The 19,861-nt window shown below is 51.8% G+C and overlaps 1 protein-coding gene across 3 annotated transcripts in view; it reads right to left on the bottom strand.

The window, feature by feature from the left end:
- The window catches only part of NWD2 (NACHT and WD repeat domain containing 2), a 375,307-nt gene that overhangs the window by 162,930 nt on the left and 192,516 nt on the right, over positions 1–19,861 (bottom strand). For all 3 annotated transcript variants that reach the window (XM_063922359.1, XM_063922376.1, XM_063922367.1), the window contains one exon: positions 16,974–17,062. In XM_063922359.1, coding sequence (XP_063778429.1) covers positions 16,974–17,062 — 89 coding nt within the window. The remainder of the gene's footprint in view (positions 1–16,973; positions 17,063–19,861) is intronic.

The raw sequence follows: 19,861 nt of genomic DNA, 5'->3' as shown, positions 1-19,861 counted from the left end.
TGCTGCGGCCACCTTTGCCAGATCCTGTATCATGGCCCACCTTAGCTCCAAGGAAGTCCTCTTCCCAAGGTCGTTTCCACCTAAGTGGACAACCAACACCTTGGGAACACCATGCTTCCTAGCTTGACTGACTAATCTACTCAATAGATCTGTCCACATCATTCCTCGCCAACCAAGCCATCTGATTCCCTGACCTCCAGGGAACCTCTGAGCCGTATCAGAGGCCAAGAACCTAGCTGCCCAAAAGACATAAGAGTGGCCGACCACCCAAACGGACAAGCCATCAGCGAAACAACCTGAATGGAAGGAAAAGGGGTAAAATGTGTTACTAAAATCTATACCAGAAATAGAAATTGCGTTAACCTGAAGGATCTGCCAAAAAAGAAAAATTTTTTTGATTATAGCTTCCTAAGTCGCAGCAGTCACGGCCTAGCCGATCTCCCGTTCTAATGAATTTGAAGCCAAGCGTTAAGACTTTAAGGAAAAGGTAAAAAATCAAAACAAAATAAAACAGGGGGGGGGGATGGAAGGGGAGGGGGGGGGGGTATGAAAAAGTAGGGTAGAACATGAAATAACTCAGCTGGAGGTGAAAGCATAAAAACCTGCTGAGGGACTTTGATAGCACAGATTAGCCGAATTAATGATTAGAATTCAGTCCGTCAAGTCAGGCAAAAATAGCAAAATAACTCCAGACCCCCGCTGTCGGCTCACGCCCGCAGCGGCAAGTGGCTAATCCCTGAGTAGGATCACAAACGGGTAATCGAAACAACATACAGGGAACATAACATATGCATAAACCAAGCCAACCTTACTTACTCTAACTTATCGCCGCCAGCTACGCTTATGCAAAGAATCTCAGGCGACGGGGCGAATGTATCGCTTATAACAGGACGACTTCCATCGTCCCACCGCCTGGATCTGGGCTCCCGAAAAACCCGCTGCCGCTGCCGCCGTAGCAGCCCCAATGCGGAAGGAGTGTGTACCGAAGTGGGAGGGGGAAAGGCCCAAGCTCGTCAGACAGCGACCCATCATCCACCGAAATTGGAACTTTGTCACTGGCAGCCCATCATAGTGCAGCAACCACGACCCCCGACAGTCGGGCCTTACTGCCTCATACTGTACCGCCAACCGTACTGGGCATATGCTCTCCTCCAGTGACGGAACCAGGGTGACCCATCGGCCCTTCCCCGCCTGGTCCGTCTTAGAGCGTCGCAATCTGCACAGCAGGGACCCCCCACTCACCACTACGTCACCCACCAGCATGCGCGAATCCGTCTGCTTAGAAGGCGCTACCAACTCCGAAATCCTAAAGGCACCGTGGTAGGCCATGGAAAAAGCCAATCTAAAAAGCAGCGATTCAAACATAGACGATGCTATGTCCCCCACCGACCCAATGATGTCAGGCAGCAAAGCTGCATCAATGGGCCGCCTCCTGTCAGGTGGCGTAGGTGCAACGCGCGCCCATCCTTTCATAGCCTTAAGCAGAATCCCGCTTTTCGTCAGGTCGGGAACGCCCTTAATTCTGCAGAAGAACGCAATGCCAGCTAAGTACCGGGACACCACCGCTCTAGACCTGCCCGAAACATAAAGCTGCCAAATAAAAGAAAGCATCATCCGATGCCCGCTCTTACCTCGTTGCTTCCGTCCTCTAGCAAATTCCTCCCATTCGCCCCAGGCCTGTTCGTAAGCCTTAAGCGTGGATGGCGCGACCGATCGCAGTGCTAGACCTTCCAGTCCGGCTCGATGACCTGCCAGACATAACCGGGACAATGAAAACCCCGTTGGTCGGCCTCTGGAGCCAACAAGTGAAACCTATCCCAATGCCCTCGCGATAGCGCATCAGCGACCCCGTTCTCCAGACCCGGCACGTGCTGAGCGCGGAACCACACGTTCCTGCGCAGACAAGTAAGCAGCAACTGCCCTAGGACCCGCAGCACCACCAGCGATTTAGCCCTCTGGTTGTTAATCGCGTGCACCACGCCCAGATTGTCGCATCTGAACAGGATGCTGCGATGCGCTAACCGCTCGCCCCAAATTTCCAGCGCAACCATGATGGGAAAAAGCTCCAGGAGCAGAAGGTCCCTAGTGAGACCAGCCTGATGCCATTCCGCTGGCCACTCTGCCGCGCACCAAGATCCCTCAAGATAGCACCCAAAACCGGATGCTCCCGCCGCGTCGGTGAAAAGCTGCAATCTGGCGCTATCTACCGTTGGTGCTTGCCATATCCGAACCCCGTTAAAATCTTCCAGGAACGATGCCCACACTGCCAGGTCTCTTTTTATCTCGGCTGACAACCTTACAAAGTGGTGCGGCCTGGCACATCCCGCGGTTGCTCTTTCCAGCTTCCGGCAGAAAACCCTGCCCATCGGGATGACCCGACAAGCAAAGTTAAACATGCCCAGCAAGGATTGTGCCTGTCGCAGCTTAACCTTACGCGAGCCCAGGAACTGGCCAATGACCTCGCGAAGCTTAGCCACTTTGTCCAAAGGCAGGCGACACTCGCCTGCCACTGTGTCGATCTCGATACCCAGAAATGACAGGCAAGAGATCGGCCCCTCCGTTTTGTCTTCGGCAACTGGCACCCCGAAGTGACAAAACAATGCTCGTATACTGAAAAGCAGGTTGCCGCACCGCGGCGAACCTGCCGGACCCGTACAAAGGAAATCATCGAGGTAATGGGCAACTCCGTGCCCACCCGACGAAGACTCCACGCACCAATGTAGGAAGGTGCTAAAGCGTTCAAAATACGAGCATGAAACGGAACATCCCATCGGCAAACATTTGTCGATGAAATATTCCGAACCAATCCGGAAACCCATAAAACGAAATGAGTCCGGATGGAGGGGTAGCAACCTGAACGCGGATTCGACGTCAATCTTAGCCATAAGGGCCCCGGTTCCGTAGCTGCGGACCAGATTGAGCGCCTCGTCGAACGACTGATATACCACCGAGCAATGTCCCGGAGGTATAGCGTCGTTGACCGAGGCCCCCGGTGGGTAGGAAAGGTGCTGGATCAGACGGAAGGCCCCAGGTGTCTTCTTGGGCACCACCCCCACCGGGGAGATGACGAGGTCAGCCACGGGGGGTGAAGCAAAAGGCCCCCCCATCCTGCCCAACCTGATCTCCTTATCTACTTTTTCCCGCAACACTAAAGGCAAGGACCTAGCCGATTGAAGGTTCCTCTGCGCCCTAACTGTAACCTCGCTTGCAACAGGCAAGCGGAAACCAAAACTAAAACCTTCGAACAAAAACCCTGCATCCTCCTTATTCGGATACCATTTTAACCATTTTCGCATAGCCTCTATCCTAATTGGCGTTGGCGCCCTGCGGAGCACTCCCGCCGGGTGCTCCTCTAGCGTATGGTTGTTTAGCGCGGGGACCCTGCCGAGTATTCTTGAAACAGGAGGAGGCCGGGTGGGAACCCCCGCAATGTAGGCAAGCGTGACGGAATCGACACTGCTTTCCGTAGGTACATGCCGCGTTGTTAAACGCGAAGCATAACCCTTTGGTTCCTGTCTGTTTACCAGTCCGGACGGCCGACCTAACTGGCTTGGACGACCCGCCGTCCCCGCCGAGCGCGTGGGCGGACGGCCCGACCCGGTGTCCGTCCGCCCCTGCGCTCCGGGGCTCCTTGGCCTGTTGTGAGGCCCTTGTGACCCTAAGCCATACCTCCACGTCTTTGAACCCGAAGTCCATAACGTACAACCCATCCTGTTTCTCTCTGAACTCCTCATCATATCTACGCCATTCGTCACCCGCCGACGTGCGTTGCATATCATGCACGAGGTGCAGGTACCGGATGATGTTCATATGTTCGTCCGGCCTGTCCTCAAGGTAACAGGCCGCGAAAACCCAGAATCCTGCAAGCCAGTTATCGAACGTGCGAAATGCCTCGGCCCCTATGCCCTTCTTAGCGGTAGCTGCCTTGAGCTCCTTCTTCGCGCCCTTCGTCAAGACGAAGATATCTACGAAGTCTCCTTTGCGAATGCTTTTTCTGCAACTATCCCTGAGCCCTCGCATGACAGCTGTATATTCGCAGCGGACCACACCTGGCAAGTCGCGTCGCTTCCTAGCCTTGCGAGACTCTTTGCTAACCCGCCTTCGCCTCTTATGCCTCTCCTGCCTCCCGGCTGCCTTTTTGGCGTATTTAATCGCCCGTTTCCTCGCCTTGGCCGCGCTACTTATGTCGGACACCGCCGAGGAAAGGGAGGAGGAGGAAGAAGAGGAAGAAGAGGACGAGCTGCGAGAACTTGAGGAAGTACTCGCGACCGACACAGACTGCTCCGCCTCACCTGACGCCGTAGAATGATCGGATCCAGATTCGTCCGGGGCGATGTATGAAACGTCCTCAACTTCCGATTCCGCTTCTTCCGTATCGTTCTGATCAACTGCAGGCAAAAAGGGGGAAAAAGACCCAGAGACAGACAGTGGCGAGGGTCTAGCCCTACCATGCGATGGCGTGCTACATGAACGCACATTCTCACCCCGCCGTGGCTGCTGCTGCAGCTGAGCCGCGGCCGCACCAAGCTCACGGCACGCGCGCGCGACCCTCTGCGCGGCTGAGCCCGCGCCCGATCTGCTAGGAAACCCCCCTGACCCGACCTCGCGGTCGGGGGCCGCTGAGAGCGGGCCCAAAGCTGCCACCACCGTGGCGAGGGCCGTAGTGAACGCGTCCTGAGTTACATCTGCACCCCCTGGCGACGGAGCGTCCCCTGCTGGTTGTCGAGCGGGAGGAACGCGCCGTGTGGACCCGCTGATGGGCACGGGAAGCCATGACCCATCAGGACCACAAATCGGTCGGCCCTGGGGGGAAAGGTCCGTATTGACCGGGTGCCCCACCCCGGACCTAACCCCCCCCCCACTTGCCGTGCCCGCCCGCCCAGGAACCCCAGTAGTAATGGATGAGCCATTACGCCCCGCCCAGGAGGCCCTGCTCCGTGCCTCATGTGAAGGCCGCGGTGCCGTGCTGCCCATCCCTTCCGCACTGCTGGCGGACAGATCCCGCAAACCTGGTTGATCACCACCAGGCATATTTGCCCTCCTAGCCCCGCCGGAATTAATCCGCTGCGAGGAGGGCTGAGGGGACAATGAACAATGCAGCGGCGCTGCGCGCACACGTGTGCGTGCGACGCCGCCGGAGCCGCGCGTTGGTGCGCGCGCCAGTCGTGCGCGCGCCCCAGCGCCTCCCGTCCTGGCGTCCCCCGCAGCCGAAGCGGCCTGCTGTTGTGCACTTCCACCCGACGATCCCGCGCTGGGCACCCCAACGGGCCCAGGCCGGATCGCCGTCACCTCTGCTGCTCGCACAGTTCTCCCCCGCCGTGTGGACCTTGAAAGCGGCCCTGGCAGGGGAGACTGGTTGATTGACACCGCTACGGGCGCCGGGCGGCGTCCAGCGAGGCGCGCCAGCGCGCGCCCGCGGGCTACCACTGCCCCGAAGCCCCCAGCTAACCCCGGAGGTGAGGACCGTTGGTCCCCTCTCTCCAGGATGCCAGACCTCCGGGCCGCCACTTGCCGCCCACCGCGGCCGCCAGCAGCCACACTCGCGACCGCAGGGCCGCCTGATGAGCGCGTCCGGCGCCCTGCACCCGACGGTCCTGCAGCAGCCCCAGTCACAGACACGGCCTCCCCCGCGCCGGACGTCCCGGCCCCGGGTTCAGCCTCACTGGCCTGGTAACGGGCCGGGGCGCCCGCTGATCGACGTGGGCGGCTGGCGGACATAACAAACAGTTCCCAATAGTGCACAAAATTCAAAAGGGTGAAACAATCTGCTAGGCAGAACTCACCCTAAGGAAATTGAAACAGCAAAGAGGCCCAAAATGGCCACTGCAGTGTATATATACCCTAACCCTCCCCCTTTTCCTAAGGCTGTACTACCTCACAGCTAGGTCCACCCCTCACAGGATGTTTAACCCATTCCTCTCCTATGCAGTCAATTCTTTCTCCTTCCTGCCTCACTGACAGCGGCACATCCCTGCCTCACTGACAGCGGCACATCCCTGCCTCACTGACAGCGGCACATCCCTGCCTCACTGACAGCGGCACATCCCTGCCTCACTGACAGCTGCACATTCCTGCCTCACTGACAGCGGCACATCCCTGCCTCACTGACAGCGGCACATTCCTGCCTCACTGACAGCGGCACATCCCTGCCTCACTGACAGCGGCACATCACTGCCTCACTGACAGCTGCACATCACTGCCTCACTGACAGCAGCACAGTGCCACCTCGCTGACAGTAGCACATCCCTGCCTCACTGACAGCGGCACATCCCTGCCTCACTGACAGCGGCACATCCCTGCCTCACTGACAGCAGCACATTCCTGCTTCACTGACAGCGGCACATCCCTGCCTCACTGACAGCGGCACAGCCCTGCCTCACTGACAGCGGCACAGCCCTGCCTCCCTGACAGCGGCACATCCCTGCCTCACTGACAGCGGCACATCCCTGCCTCACTGACAGCAGCACATTGCCACCTCTCTGACAGTAGCACATCACTGCCTCACTGACAGCGGCACATCCCTGCCTCACTAACAGCAGCACATTGCCACCTCACTGACAGCAGCACATCCCTGCCTCACTGACAGCAGCACATTGCCACCTCACTGACAGCAGCACATCCCTGCCCCACTGATGGTGGCACATCACCACCTTGCTGACAGACATACACATATCCGACAGAAAAATTCCAAAAATGTCACAATTACTACATAACTCACAGGACCTGACAGCAATCCTCACCAATGATGGTGCAATGATGATCTGTTCAAAGAACATGAGGGGGTTGGGGAGGCACTGTGTGACATATAGAATACTGAGGCTGTTGGGGGTGGGGGAGGGTGGAGGCACTCTGTGAGATATAGTGTACTAAGGGGATCGGGGGAGCATTCTAGGGGGTATTCTGTAACATATAGAGGGAGATTCAAATGTTTGAAAAGTTGGTTGGGTGTCTGTTTTTTCCTGTCTATTAGATAGGAAAAAACAGACTCCCAACTGACTTTTCAAGCATTTGAATCTCCCCCATAGTGTACTGAGGGGATTGGGGGGCAATCTGTGACATACAGTGTACTGGGGATTACTCTGATATATACTGTGTTCTGGGAGGTGCACTCATATATAGTGGACTGGGGGTGAGGCACTCAGACATAATGGGCCTGATTCAGAGGTGCATGCTAACTGCACGCAGTGCAGTGTGACACCGTGTATGCATCCTGATGGTCACCGCCGGGAGACCTAGAATGAATTTGGACGCAGAAAGATGCAATGTCAGAAGGTGTTTCTGGGTGGTAATATGGGGGTGACTAGACAAATTCAGGAATGTTGCGGTTCCACTGACACCGTCATGTTCACATGGAAAATCTGCAGCTCCATAGGACTAGGACTTCGATGGTGCAACTGATGGTGCATCTTAATATGCACAGTGGTGGACTGGCGCTGCAGCCAGTGGGCATCTCATAGGTAGGTGCAGTCGCAACTGCATCCACCTCTAAAATATGCTCATTGTGTACTGGGGGGCAATCTGTGGCATATTGTGGCTTAGGAGGGACACTGCATGGCATATTGTGTACTGGGCAGGCATTGGGCAGTGTAATGTATACTAGGGGTCCAGTCATTTAAAACTTATTATATATTTATTTAACATAGATCTGGTTGGGGTGAAGGAGGCATACAAGTAGGTGCCAGTGATTTCATATCAGGCTCGGTCAGGAGGGGGAGGTCTCATTGCTCAGATTCCAAAAGGTAAATAGAACTCTCTTTTCCAAACAGGACTTCAATGTTCCTGGATCCGGCCATTAGTAACTGAGCATAAGCAGTAGCGGATCTTGCCACGGGCAAGCAGGACTTTTGCCCGGGCGCCGCCTTCCGGAGGGCGCCGGCGCCATCCAGAGCGCACCGCACCATGGCAAGATCCGCTACTGCTGTGCCCCCCGCTGCCCGCTGTGTCCCCCACGGGTCCCCCGCTGTGAAGGGAACTAGACGCTACGAGTCTAGTTTCCATTCGTGGAGAGGACCTTTGCTGTGCGGATAATTGACCTCTAGTGTCTGTCTATGCCAGATCCGAGGAGAGGAGCGGCGCCGGTGGAGGTCTGTAGCGTTCGGGAGTGGGGATAGTAAGTATTCTTATTTGTTTTTTTTTCTTTTTCAGCTGCGCTACTCTACTGTACAGGGGGCATAACTGACCACGTCCCCTGTATGAAGCCACACCCCTATTTCCCGCCCGGGGCGCCAAAAGGGCAAGAACCGGCCCTGAGCATAAGGCACTACCACCAGCAGCAGCAACAGGTTGTTAAAGCTGCAATAACAGATAAAAGAAAGCTGCACAGGATTGGAGAGCAGTCTAACCCTTATACAGACCTCCAGAGTAGTTTTGGCAACACATACTCCAGTGTTACATTGGAGTAGGGGGCAACAGCATTCTCTCTCTCCCACAGAGCACTAATACTATATGTCTAGTTCCAGCTCTGACACTACCATCCCTTCGCTAGCTACATCCTCTTGGATAGAACTGAGAACATTTGTCCCTTCACAACCCAAGACCTTGTCACAACCTTACATCTGTGTGTCAATTTATCCCACTGACATAGTGTGGCACTGCAGAATTCTACCAGAGCTCCAATGTTTATTGCCGGTGAAGATTGTCATACCTTGGCTAGGGAAAGCTAGAAAGTTAGTGTTTGTTATTGCTGAGTGTATTTTTCATCACTCTCCTCATGACCACATTATAAACTGTGATTCCAATTATCTTATGCTAACATTGGTGAATCCAATTTACATGTCCATCTGTGATTCAAATTATATTCTGCCATTCTTTTGTGATTCAAATGAATTGTCTTTTGCATATTGAATGCTCCTTTGTGGTGTGAACTGTAGTCAATTGTCTTCTCTTTGTTCATCTTTATTGCCCAATTTTTCTTTTTGTGATTATTCAAATTTAACATCAATTAACCAATTATCATCTTCAATCCAGAGTTCATTGCGGCTCAATAAAAAAAATCCTGTTGGAATTGCTGACTCACTTCTGTGTTGTATTACCTCCCTGATCACAGTACTACAGTACAAGGTACGGGGAGAAATGGAGCCTGTCAGCGTTGCAATACCTATACGGACACTGCTAACTTTGGATATGCAAATGACTCTGCCAACCTAGTGGTGAGTTAAGTGATACAAACTAAAAACAGTTGCTGAGCTTCTAGATACATTGTTTATTATTCTGCCCACTTAACCAAAGAAAGGATCCTTATTGTTTTAAGCTCATGGCCATGAGGTAATATATTTTTAAAAATACATCTTGATGTATTGGATAGCGAGACGCTGGAGCTCCGAAACTCCGGCCGAACTCATACGTTTTATTAAAGCAGCACATGTTTACAAGGCAAAATCAACCAGGTTTTGGCTTGTAACGTTTGCTGCTTTAAAAAAAAACATACAAATTCTGCCGGAGTCTCGGAGCTCCGGCCGTCTCACAATCCATCACATCAGGCTCTGTATTTATAAGTTATATGTGCAAAAATTTGCTGCTGTGTGTGTGTGTGTATATATATATATATATATATATATATATTTACAGTATGTTGTATGGGATTTAGGGGGTAATTCAGATCTGATCGTAGATGTGCTAAATTTAGCACATCTACGATGAGTTTCTCTGACATGTGGGGGGACACCCAGCACAGGGCTAGTCCACCTTGCATGTCAGGCCCTACCTCCCCACAAGGGTGCAAAAGCATCGCACAGCGGGGATGCTTTCATACCCGGCGAGTAGGTCCCTGCCTGTGCAGCCTAGCTTCGCTGGCAGGTGGCTACCCGCCACGTCCCGGGTCGCAGTGGCTGCGTGTGATGTCATGCAGCAGACGCAGCCTACCCCCGCAACGGTCCAGACATGCCAGCGTTGTCCGGACTGTGCCCCGCCAACGGCGTTATTACACCGTTGGCACGCCCCTTTCCGCCCCATGACTGCCTCTGTCTATCGATCTGGCAGAGGCGATCACAGCCCTGAGATGCAGTTAGCATCTCACTGGGCTCCCGGGGTGCACAGTCGCAGTGCACCCACTGCACGAGCACACCGCAAAGGGCTTCAGACTGCTATCACTGCCGCTGCAGCGATCCAGTCTGAACTACCCCCTTAGCCTTTTAAAAGAGAATATCTGTATTGTTTGTAATAAACTTTGCATGTTATAAAAGAGAAGCCAATCAAACTCTTCTTCGTGAACAGGTGTCCATTTTATTTAATTTCCCAGCGCAGCCATAATCTTTTTTCTATGTTTTTAGCTAGACCAAGCAGCAATACTTGGCTTTTAATGGCTTGCGGCAGGTGCAAATTATACTTAATCACATCCAACCTTATATTAGCCTGTAGACGGGAGGGGCTTTATTGCATCTTTACCCTGTTTGTTTTTTCTACAATATCAACTGGAGCACTGTAATGTGGCACAATATAAAGTGGATGAACTATAGTGTGGCATAATATGAACTAGGGCACTGTAATATGGCACAATATAAAGTGGATGAACTATAGTGTTTCATAATATGAACTGGAGCACTGTAATGTGGCACAATATGAGCAGGTGACACTGTATGTCATAATGTGATTGGGGGCAAGGTGTTGTATAATGTGACAACATAAACTAGGGCACTACTATGGTTCAGAAAATGAACTACGGCACTATTATCGAGTATAAAATGAACAACTGCACTGGAGAGGTGTTTCTCTAGAACAGAGGCGTAACTAGGGTTTTCGAAGCCCAGGGCAAGATGAAACACAGACAAAAAGAAGTATGTGCCAAAAAAATGGGCATGGCCACGCACCAGAAGGGGTGAGGTCACGCACCAGAAGGGGTGTGACCACTGAAAATGGGGCGTGCCAACATGACTATCACCTACCCCCTGTGTCGCCTGTCAGCACACTATCACCTACCCCTTGTGTCGTCTCTCAGCACACCTTCATTCAATTTTTGCACAGTATGCACAGAGTCCCCTTTTTACACAGTGCCAGATACACAATGCCCCACAATGCCAGATACACAGTGCACCACAGTGTCAGATCCACAGTGACAGATACAGCGCCCCACAGTGCCAGATACAATGCCCCACAGTGCCAGATACAATGCCCCACAGTGCCAGATACAATGCCCCACAGTGCCAGATACATGCCCCGCAGTGCCAGATACATGCCCCGCAGTGCCAGATACAATGCCCCACAGTGCCAGTTACAAAACCCCACAGTGCCAGTTACACTGCCCCACAGTGCCAGATACAATGCCCCACAGGGCGATACATGCCCCACAGTGCCAGATACAATGCCCCACGGTGCCAGTTACATGCCCCACAGTGCCAGATACATGCCCCACAGTGTCAGTTACATGCCCCACAGTGCCATACATGCCCCACAGTGCCAGATACAATGCCAGTTACATGCCCCACAGTGCCAGATACATGCCCCACAGTGCCATACATGCCCCACAGTGCCAGATACATGCCCCACAGTGTCAGTTACATGCCCCACAGTGCCAGATACAATGCCCCACAGTGCCAGATACATGCCCCACAGTGCCAGATATAAGACCTACCAGCCCCCCCCCCCCCCCCTTCCCCATCACTCACCGGTTCCTTCCCTCTGCTATGTGAGGGGAGGAGAGCACAGCGCAGCGCCTCTCCTGCCCCTCAACGCTCCAGGTCTCCGGCAGCGGCTATGTGGCGCCAGTTCGTTAGCCAATCAGAGCTCGCGGACCGGCAGCCAATCAGGAGCTGGTCCGCAAGCTCTGATTGGATAATGCCGCCGGAGACTGAACACACACGCACGCGGCAGGCAGTTAGCACATTGAGGGGCAGGAGAGACGCTGCGCTCTCCTCCCCTCACATTGCAGCGTGACGGGGGCGGGTGGGCATGATGCCCTGGCCGGCGGCGGCGCCCCCCCCCCCTCTGCTGGGCCTGCCAAGGCGCCCAGGGCACGTGCCCCACTCACCTTGCCTTGGTTACGCCTCTGCTCTAGAAGTATTGGGACAGGGGCCCCTTCCAAATGTTGCTATGAGGACCACAAAGTTCTGGCTACGCCCCTGAATAAACCAATGCATAAACCAATATACTGTATAAACCAGTAAAGTGTGTTCTAAATAATAAACATTTGTTTTTCTCTATATTCAGTACAGTCATGCTTGGGCCACTTTGCTAAATAAGTCCTACTGCGTTGTGTTACTCTTCAGCACTGTTCTATGGAGTTTCTGTTTATAATTTATATGTCGCTTTTATGCGCCTGTAACATCACATGCAAGAAAAGTTGAAGGTGGGAAACACAGTTGGACATTTTGATAAATATGACCCATAGAATTATATTCCCCACGACATTTCTTGGTCATAAGATGATCTGCTGCACATACTGTAAAGTTATTACCATAATGAGAAATATTTTAGAATAAATTAAAATATTTTAACACAATATCCATAAATATGGTGGCATATACTCTGTCATCTTTTTAGATGCCTTTATTTCAAGTTGACTCATACAATTGCAGGGAGTAAACCAACATCCTGATTCTGAGTCTCAGACGAGGTAATTGTGGGCAGCTGTGGAAGCCTGATTTACCACATTATCCTAATGCCAGTACATACTTGCCTCCTCTGGGAGAGGGCAGCCTGGTCGGCGAACAGGGGGCATGTCAAATGGGAAAGGGTGTGTCTGGTGGGCGTGGTGGCACAAATACATAATTGCGGCTCCGCCCCCGCTATACAGTACAGAGGAAACAGGCACTAAATAACTGGGGGTGGAGCTATGATGACGCGATTCAGCGCGAATTGCATCATCGGGTCCCCCTTGGACCGGCCACCAGAGGCACAACTAAGGGGGGCATCGTGGCAGGCCCAGCAGAAGGGAGCGCCGCCGGCCAGGGCATTGTACTGCTACCCCTGCCCGCCTCCGTCAATGTGTTGCTAATGCCGCCCTCCCACGTTAGGGAAGAGCCGGGTGCCTGCTCTGTGATAATGAGCAGCAGCAGCAGCAGAGAGTAACCTGTTACAGTGGGGGTCAGAGGAGCGTTTGCTGAGCCCAGACTGGTGGAGCCCAGCACATGCTCATCTGACACGAGCAGGGGGCACGGCTGTAGCGGCATCTACAGCTCTTCTCCAGGGCCCTGCTGCTGGAGACTACAAGTCATCAAGGTGAGGGCACCTGTGTATGTGTTTGTGTGTGACCCTGACTGCATGTGTCTCTATACCCCCCTCCCCCCCATCAGCAGTGTGTGTCTCCATATCCCTCTCCCCCCACCAGTGTGTCTCCATTACCCCCTACCCCCCATCAGCAGTGTTTGTGTGTGTCTCCATGTTTCCCTGCCTCCACCAGTGTGTCTCCATGACCCCCTACCCCCCCATCAGCAGTGTTTGTGTGTGTCTCCATGTTTCCCTGCCTCCACCAGTGTGTCTCCATGCCCCCACCAGCAGTGTGTGAATTCTTGCCCCCTCCCCCTTCAGTGTGTGTCTCTATGCCCCACATACCCCCCACCCGTGTGTCTCCATGCCCCCCCCCCCCCCCCCCCTCCAGCAGTGTGTGTCTCCATGGCCCTCATTCCGAGTTGATCGCTCGCTAGCTACTTTTAGCAGCCATGCAAACGCATAGTCGCCGCCCACGGGGGAGTGTATTTTCGCTTTGCAGGCGTGCGAATGCTGCAAACATATGTTGTGCAAAACAAGACCAGCCCTGTAGTTACTTATCCTGTGCGATGATTGCTGCGACGAGTGACACGGTACTGACGTCAGATACCCGCCCAGCAAACGCACGGCCACGCCTGCGTTTTTCCAAACACTCCCCGAAAACGGTCAGTTGCCACCCATAAACTCCCACTTCTTGTCAATCTCCTTGCGTCCGTCAGTGCGACTGAAAGCATTGCGAGAACCTGTGCAAAACCACGATGCTCTTTGTACCCGTACACTGCGCGTGCGCATTGCGGTGCATACGCATGCGCAGTTTTGCCATTTTTTTAAATGATCGCTACGCAGCGAACAACGGCAGCTAGCGATCAACTCAGAATGAGGGCCCATGTCCCCTGTCCAGCAGTGTGTCTCCATGTCCCCCTCCAGCAGTGTGTCTCCATGTCCCCCTCCAGCAGTGTGTCTCCATGTCCCCCTCCAGCAGTGTGTCTCCATGTCCCCCTGCCCCCACCAGCAGTGTGAGTATCTCCATTCAACATCGCAGGGGGGCTCGCCTACCGCATGTTAAAGGGGCGGTGATGTATTTTAATATATCCCACCCTCTCTGTCAGAATGCCAGCACAGGGCGCTCAGGTGCGGTGCAGTCTCCCTGGCAGCAGCAGCATGGGTTCCCAGCGCATGGTACACGCACAGAGACACAGAGTGCGATGGTGTGCGCTGAATGACGATGCAGGGGAAGGTGATAATGTGCTGAGTGACATCACAGGAGGAGGTGATGGTGTACTGAGTGACAATGCAGGGGGAGGTGATGGTGTGCTGAGTGACGAGGCAGTGGGAGGTGATGGTGTGCTGAGTGACGACGCAGGGGGAGATGATGGTGTGCTGAGTGACGACGCAGGGGGAGGTGATGGTGTGCTGAGTGATAAGGCAGTGGGAGGTGATGGTGTGCTGAGTGACGACGCAGGGGGAGGTGATGGTGTGCTGAGTGATGAGGCAGTGGGAGGTGATGGTGTGCTCAGTGACGACGCAGGGGGAGGTGATGGTGTGCTGAGTGATAAGGCAGTGGGAGGTGATGGTGTGCTGAGTGACGACGCAGGGGGAGATGATGGTGTGCTGAGTGACGACGCAGGGGGAGGTGATGGTGTACTGAATGGCAATGCTGGGAGAGGTGATGGTGTGCTGAGTGACGAGGCAGTGGGAGGTGATGGTGTGCTGAGTGATGAGGCAGGGAGAGGTGATGGTGTGCTGAGTGATGAGGCAGTGGGAGGTGATGGTGTGCTGAGTGACGACGCAGGGGGAGGTGATGGTGTACTGAGTGGCAATGCTGGGAGAGGTGATGGTGTGCTGAGTGAGGAGGCAGTGGGAGGTGATGGTGTGCTGAGTGATGAGGCAGGGAGAGGTGATGGTGTGCTGAGTGATGAGGCAGTGGGAGGTGATGGTGTGCTGAGTGACGACGCAGGGGGAGGTGATGGTGTTCTGAGTGATGAGGCAGTGGGAGGTGATGGTGTGCTGAGTGACGACGCAGGGGGAGGTGATGGTGTGCTGAGTGATGAGGCAGTGGGAGGTGATGGTGTGCTGAGTGACGACGCAGGGGGAGGTGATGGTGTGCTGAGTGATGAGGCAGTGGGAGGTGATGGTGTGCTGAGTGATGAGGCAGTGGGAGGTGATGGTGTGCTGAGTGACGACGCAGGGGGAGGTGATGGTGTGCTGAGTGACGACGCAGGGGGAGGTGATGGTGTGTTGAGAGACGTTGCAGGAGGAGGTGATAGTGCGGCTGAGAGATGACGCAGGGGGTGGTGATGGTATGACTGAGAGATGACATGAGAGGGAGATGATGATGTGGCTGAGAGACGCAGGGGGACGTGATGGTGTGCTGAGAGATGTCGCAGGAGGAGGTGATGGTGTGCTGAGAGATGACGCAGGGGGGAGGTGATGGTGTGCTGAGAGATGTCGCAGGAGGAGGTGTTGGTGTGCTGAGAGATGTCGCAGGAGGAGGTGATGGTGTGCTGAGAGATGTCGCAGGAGGAGGTGATGGTGTGCTGAGAGATGTCGCAGGAGGAGGTGATGGTGTGCTGAGAGATGACACGAGTTGGCACCATTCCTAATCATGCCCTGGGCTCCCAAAACCCTAGTTATGCCTCTGCATCCCACTGGTGCTCCGTTGTGGGCGGCCAAGGGGGGAGCAGGGGGTGGCGGAGGATGCCAGAGACTTGCTCACCTTTCTGGGGGGCACAGAGCACCACCTAAGTTTTGGGAGCTTCCGAGCTCTTCCGGGAGGGTAGGCAAGTATGTGCCAGTATCTGTTCAACTAATGCAGGGTTTTGTGCTGTGCAAGTGGAACCCATGCCACCACTGATTTTATGGCGACTGCTGCCACAGTCATCAGTTATATCTGACTAGCACCAGCCCCATGCTAGGTAGAATAAATCTGTAAGAAACAGGCTTCCCTCCCCATACGCATGGATCAGAATTGCATTGGGCTTTGATGCATGCCCATGACAACAAGCCAGGGTGCTTACGTGCGATCGCATAGTCCCTGACGAATTCCGTCCCCAAAACACTTAGAATAGGAGAGACATACTGTAGCAAAAATGCATAATATTGATAATGTGCATTCTCTGTATGCAAACACTGGCCATGTGACTGAGAATCAGAGCCACTGGTAGTGCACTGTCCTAGTCTAATATAAAGAAGTTATTAGGCAGCAGCTCTGTAATAACTGGAAGGTAGTCATATTTGCTTACTCTCCTGATGCTCCCATATTCAGTAGGAGTGCTCCCAGTTTAAAGGAGAGAGTTAAACCCTCCTGCAGCCATCACTTCTCCACTTGGATGCGGTTATGTGACCGACTGTAGGGAGACCGCTGGTCACAATATTGACGCCAGGATCCCGAATGCTGAATAGCCTGCCAGTCGGCATGCTGACCAACAGGGACTATTCCATAGAGCAGGAATAGAACCTGTGGCGAGCGCAGCGAGCCCGCTGGGTGGCGACCGCAACAAGCTCGCAAGGGGCTTCATTGCACTCGCCCCCTCCCACCGGTCATCTAACAGCTGGGATCCTGGTATTGGTATGGTTACCGGCGGTCTCCCAACTGCCAGTCACCCACCCAACCCCTTCAATGAAGGGAATGGGATGGTGGGGCCTGATACTGTGACCTCAGGGATATACTGTATGCTAGGAACTTCACAGGGAAAGCCAAGAACAACACATTTTGCAGTTCACATGCCCATCTGGACCACCCTCTTCATAGACCTCTCAGATCTAATCACTGCAAAGTATTAGTTATACTATTCATTTGTGTATATATTAGGTAGACATAAAGAACACAATACCTGGAACTCCATGCCATATTTCTCTCTGCAGAATTCTCTCAGCTTGGGGTACACCTGTTCCCTTAACGCGTTCCTCTCTGCCTCTGTATCTGCACACAATACAGTAAGAAATTTGTCCAATTAAAATTGTGTTCAAAAATATTTCAAATCTAGATTTAAAAATACATTAAGCAATGTTTTAAAAAAAAACATTTAGCCAGATAAATGTAAAAGATTCTTTTTATAGAAGTTTTCAGGATCAACATGGAGTTTCTGTGAATGATGACAGAGCTGGAACTTAATATTTCTGTATGAATAATCGCCTACAGACGTCCCTTTATATAGACAAGCTTTGGACATGCTCCCTGCTGCTTACTACAGAGGGGGAGAAGGTGCAGAAGTGGATAGAGAACAGACAACTATGCATCTTTGGAAATGAGAGTTGGGCAACTCTTTTTACATTGTGACAATTTTACATAAAGCATTAATAAATAATTAAGAGAAACGTGGACAAAATGTAAAATTAAATAGGGGACAATAAGAAATTATGGGGCCCATTTCTCAACGACAACGAGTGATAAAACTTGTGTATGATAAATGGTGCTCCAGCCAATCAGCTCCCAACTGTCATTTTTCAAAAACATGACAGGAGCTGATTGAGCCCCTGTGTATGAAAACAGTACTTTGTTTACTTAAAAACAAACAAAACAGAATTCTAACCTGATTTACCTAAAGAATATTATGTAGCCATTGACTATTTTATATCTGGTATCCAGCACTGCAGAGCAATTTACTGATATTGAGAATGTCATATTATTATTTGCTGTATTTAACATTTATTTGTATGCAGCACATATCATATATAATCAGTGATATTTCAGTTAATAGGATAATGCATCGGGGAAGGCAGTGGTCTCTTTTACACGTGTTTTTGGAGATTAAAGCAATAACAATATGATACAAATTCCACAAGAGAACCAGGGAAATGCTCTCCTACACAGAAGTATGACAGGTGCAAAATCCAGCCCTCTAAATGATTGGTCCACAATTCTAAAGTAAGTCTGAGACATCACAAAAGAAGGCTGTAGGCCTAATTCAGACCTGATCACAGCAGCAAAATTGTTCTCTACTGGGCACTGTGGGGATGGGGAGGGGGGTGGGGTGGGGGGGCATATATAACATGTCAGAGAGAGTTAGGTTTGGATGGGGTGTTCTAAATTGCAGTGTAAAAATAAACCAGCCAGTATTTACTCTGCATAGAAACAGTATAACCAACCCAAATCTACTGTAACTCTCTGCACATGTTATATCTGCCCCACCTGCAGTGCACATGGTTTTGCCCATTAGAGAACTAATTTGCTGCTGCAATCAGGTCTGAATTAAGCCCAATGGGTTGTCACTTTTGCAGTTCATAAATTATCCTCAGTGTATAGAATGTTGATATCAAGTGTTTTATTTACAGCTATATATAGTACAGGTATGTTCACAGCTACAGTATTATAGTAACGATGTGATTGTAACTGTATATGTTAATTTGCATCTGAAAGTGTTAAGGGGTACACACGGAGAGATCCGTGCTTAAATTCTAAGCAATCTGACTAGGTATAAGCCCGGATCTCTCCGTGTGTATGCCCATAGCTATCTCTGACTCTAGATTTGTCATGCATGCATGTCATATCTAGCAGCTCGCTCACTTCACTGGTGTATGAAGTGATTCCCTTCCCCTTCGCTCAGCACACATCGCGCCGTGTGCTGAGCGGTGAGCGGGGGAGAGATGTGTGCTGAGCAGTCTGTGATAGATCGCTCAGCTCACATCTCCCCGTGTGTATGGGGCTTAAGGCTTCTGATTCCTGAGTTTATGAACAACAGAAAAAGTGCACCAACAGTATAAGGGTTGTATTTGACCATTAGAAATATTGTAGGGATAGTGAGATATGTACATTGCTGTTATGGTTTGATTCACCTGGATCCACATTTAAATGAGTATTTCATCCAAAATTCTATTTCTGTGGATTTTGTTTATAAAATATCCTTTAGGCAAATTAGCTTTTTCTTTTTTTCTTTACCTTTGGCTTACATAAAAGAGTTTGGTATCTGTGTTACAGTTACTGCTCTCTGTGAAAGTTATGTTCTCCTGTACCTAAGGCATGAGTGCTACAGTATATTGTAAACTGGGACGTTCACTGCCTACAGGTAATGACTATATTAAGCACAGAGTTTTCAGTTAACAAAAAATATTTCACAGGTTTACTGACTTGTTTGATTGTAACATAAGTGAACAATGCCAGACTGGGGCTTGAAGGGCCCACCGGGAGAATGCATTGTTAGGGGCCCATGTTTGGGGGTATGGCCAGTATCCAGGGGGGTGTGTGGCCAGCTGCCACAGGGCCTGATCCCTAGAAGAGGAGGTGGGCCCACAAGCAGTGGGGCCCACCTGGGTTTCCCAATTTACCCCTGTGGGCCAATCCAAACCTGATGGTGAGTACAGTGCCACCTACAAGAATTATGGGCCGTACTCATAAATTGTTATCCTGGGCCTACCTCCATGAGGGAAGAGTTTGAAAAGTGTTATATCTCTAAAATTAAGTTTACAACAATAATTTTATGGTGCTTTGGGATGGATAAAGCCAACAACACATAACATTTTAAACTATTTACAGGGACATATACTAAGCAGCGATAAAAGTGGAGAAGCGAGCCAGTGGAGATGTTGCTCATGGCAACCAATCCGTTGCTCTGTATACTTTTCTAGTATGCAAATTATAAATGTTACGTCAATGCTGATTGGTTGCCTTGGGCAGCTTCTCCACTGGCTCACTTCTCCACTTTTATCACTGCTTAGTACATTTCCTCTTTAAACTATGATGGTTTTCTAACAAGCGGGTAGCAAGAAGGGGATGCCGGAAGGA

This window comes from Pseudophryne corroboree, chromosome 1 (assembly GCF_028390025.1).
Source record: "Pseudophryne corroboree isolate aPseCor3 chromosome 1, aPseCor3.hap2, whole genome shotgun sequence".
Classification (NCBI taxonomy): Eukaryota; Metazoa; Chordata; class Amphibia; order Anura; family Myobatrachidae; genus Pseudophryne; species Pseudophryne corroboree.
Note: the sequence above shows the minus strand (reverse complement) of the source record. Positions and strands in the feature narration are given on the sequence as shown.